Source organism: Penaeus chinensis, chromosome 1, assembly GCF_019202785.1.
Source record: "Penaeus chinensis breed Huanghai No. 1 chromosome 1, ASM1920278v2, whole genome shotgun sequence".
NCBI classification, from domain to species: Eukaryota; Metazoa; Arthropoda; class Malacostraca; order Decapoda; family Penaeidae; genus Penaeus; species Penaeus chinensis.
Window position 1 is genome coordinate 30,468,696 of NC_061819.1, and position 2,500 is coordinate 30,471,195.

The following is a 2,500-nucleotide window of genomic DNA, read 5'->3' on the forward strand; positions in this document are numbered from 1 at the left end:
GTGGTGGTGGTGTGTGTGTGTTGTTTGTTGGGTGTTGTGTGTGTTGGTGTGTGGTGGTGTTTTTTTTTTTTTTTTGTGGTGGTGTGGGGGGGTGTGTGTTGGTGGTGTGTTGTTGTGTGTGTGTGGTTGTGTGGTGGTTGTGGGTGGTGTGTTGGTGGTGTTTTGTTGGTTGTGTGTGGTTGTGTGGGGTGGGTTGTTGTGTGTGGTTGGTTGTGTGTTGTTGGTGTGTGGTGGTGTGGGTGTGGTGTTTTGGTTGTGGTGTGTGGTGTGATGTGTTGGTGTGTGTGGTTTTGGTTTGTTTTGTGGTGTTTGGTTGTGGTTGTGTGTGGTTGTGGTGTGGTGTGGGTGTGTGTGTGTGTTGTTGTTGTTTGTGTTGTTGGTGTGTGTGTGGTGTGTGTTGGTGGTGGTGGTGTGGTGTTGTTGTGGTGTGTTGTTGGGTGTGTGTGTTGGTGTGTTTGTGTTTGTGTGTGTGGTGTGGTGAGTGTGTGGTGTGGTGTGGTGTGTGTGTGGGTGTTGTGTGTTGTGTGGTGGTGTGGTGGTTTGTGTGTGTGTGTGGGTGTGTGTTGTGTTGGGTGGGTGTGTTGTGTGTTGTGTTGTGTATGTTTGTGTGTGTTGGGTTGTGTGTGGGTGGTGTTGTGTGTGTGGTGTGTGGTGTGTGTTGTTGTGTTTGGTGTGTGGTGGTGTGTTTTGTTTGTTGTTGTTTTGTGTATGTGTGGTGGTGTGGTGTTTTGTGGTGTGAGTGGTGTGTGTGTGTGTTTGTGTGTGGTGTGTTGGGTGTGTGGGTGTGTGGGTGTGTTGGTGTGTGGTGTTGTGGTGTGGTTTGTGTGTTGTGGTGTTTGTGTGTGTTGGTTGTGTGTGTTGTAGGTTGGGTTGGTGTGTGTTGTTGATGTGTGTGGTTTGGTGTGGTTGTGTGTGTTGTGTTGTAGTGTGTGTTGTGTGTTTGGTGTGTGTGTATGTGTGTGGTATTGTATGTTTGTGTTATGTGTGGTGTTGTGGTTGTGTGTAGTGTGTGTGTGTTGGTTGTTGGTGTGTTGTGTGTGTGTGGTGTGTGTGTGGTGTTTGTGTGTGTATGGTGTAGTGTGTTGTGTTGTGTGTGTGTGGTGTGTGTTGTGGGGTGTTGTGTTGTGGTGTTGGTGGTTGTTGGTTTGTGTTGATTGTGTGTGTGTTGTGTGTGTTGGTTTGTATTTGGTGTGTGTGTGTTTTTGTGTGTTTGTGTTGTTGTTTGTGTGTTAGTGTGTGTGTTTGTGTGTGGTGTGTGTTTGTTGTGGTGTGTGTTGTTGTGTGGTGTTGTGTAGGTTGGTTTGTTGGTTGGTTTGTGATGTTGTGGTTGTGTTGTGTGGTGAGTTTGTGTTGTGGTAGTTGTTGGGTGTGGTGTGTGTTGGTGTTTGGGTTTGTGTGTGTGTGTGTTTGTATTGTGTGTGTTGGTGTGTTGTTGTGTGTTTGGTGGGTTTTTGTGTTTTGTGGGTGTGTGTGGAGTGTGTTTTATGTGTGAGGGTGTGAGGGTGTGTGTGTGTGTGTGTGTGTGTGTGTGTGTGTGTGTGTGTGTAATAAATATATATATATATATATATAATATATATATATATATATATATATATATATATTGTTTGTATATGTATGTATTATGTATACATATTTATATATGTATGTATACACATAAATATATATAAATATATGTACATATCTGTACATACATGTATACATATGCATATATGTATACTATATATATACATATATATATGTATGTTATGTGTATATATGTGTGTGTGTATAAGTGTGTGTTTGTGTGTATAAGTGTGTGTGTGTGTGTGTGTGTGTGTGTGTGTGTGTGTGTGTGTGTGTGTGTGTGTGTGTGTGTGTGTGTGTGTGTGTGTGTGTGTGTGTGAGGGTGTGTGTGTGTGTGTGTGTGTGTAATAAATATATATATATATAAATATATATATATATATATATATAAATATATTATATATGTATATAATGAAGTAACTCCAGCAGAGAATGCATATTTCCAATCTTCATTCAGTAGTACTTGAACTTTTGACAGCAAGTGATAAGTATGAGTAACCACCACAGAAATTACTAAATATACAGAAATTGATGTTTTTTCATTGTGGATGAGATATCTATCCCATAAAATAATATTATATGGAAAAAAATCTCAAAGAAATCTATAAGATGGCAACACAAGTTAATTATCTTCCACTTTATAAGTGGAAGATAAGACACTATAGTTTCTGCCAATTTCTCCTCCTTTATGTAAAGGAGTAAAAGCTTCTCAGTCTTACCATAAATGTTGTCTTTCACCAAAGCAGCTAAAACTCTCGAAGAACCAATGATGTTGCTCAGACTTGCAGACAGAGTGGCAGTCACAATACCTATAAAAAAAATATAAAAAACACAAAAAAAGGTAAAACAGTTTTTTTTTTTCTCTAAAATTTGTAACATGAAACAATCAGCAATTAATGAATAAAATAACCAAAGATAAACATATGTTGAAAAA

General features: G+C 39.5%; 1 protein-coding gene across 2 annotated transcripts in view; it reads right to left on the reverse strand.

The window, feature by feature from the left end:
- Window positions 1-2,500, reverse strand: part of LOC125025364 (solute carrier family 12 member 9-like) — a 50,943-nt gene that overhangs the window by 16,297 nt on the left and 32,146 nt on the right. For both annotated transcript variants that reach the window (XM_047613346.1, XM_047613337.1), the window contains exon 8: window positions 2,286-2,375. In XM_047613346.1, the coding sequence (XP_047469302.1) occupies window positions 2,286-2,375 (90 nt within the window). The remainder of the gene's footprint in view (window positions 1-2,285; window positions 2,376-2,500) is intronic.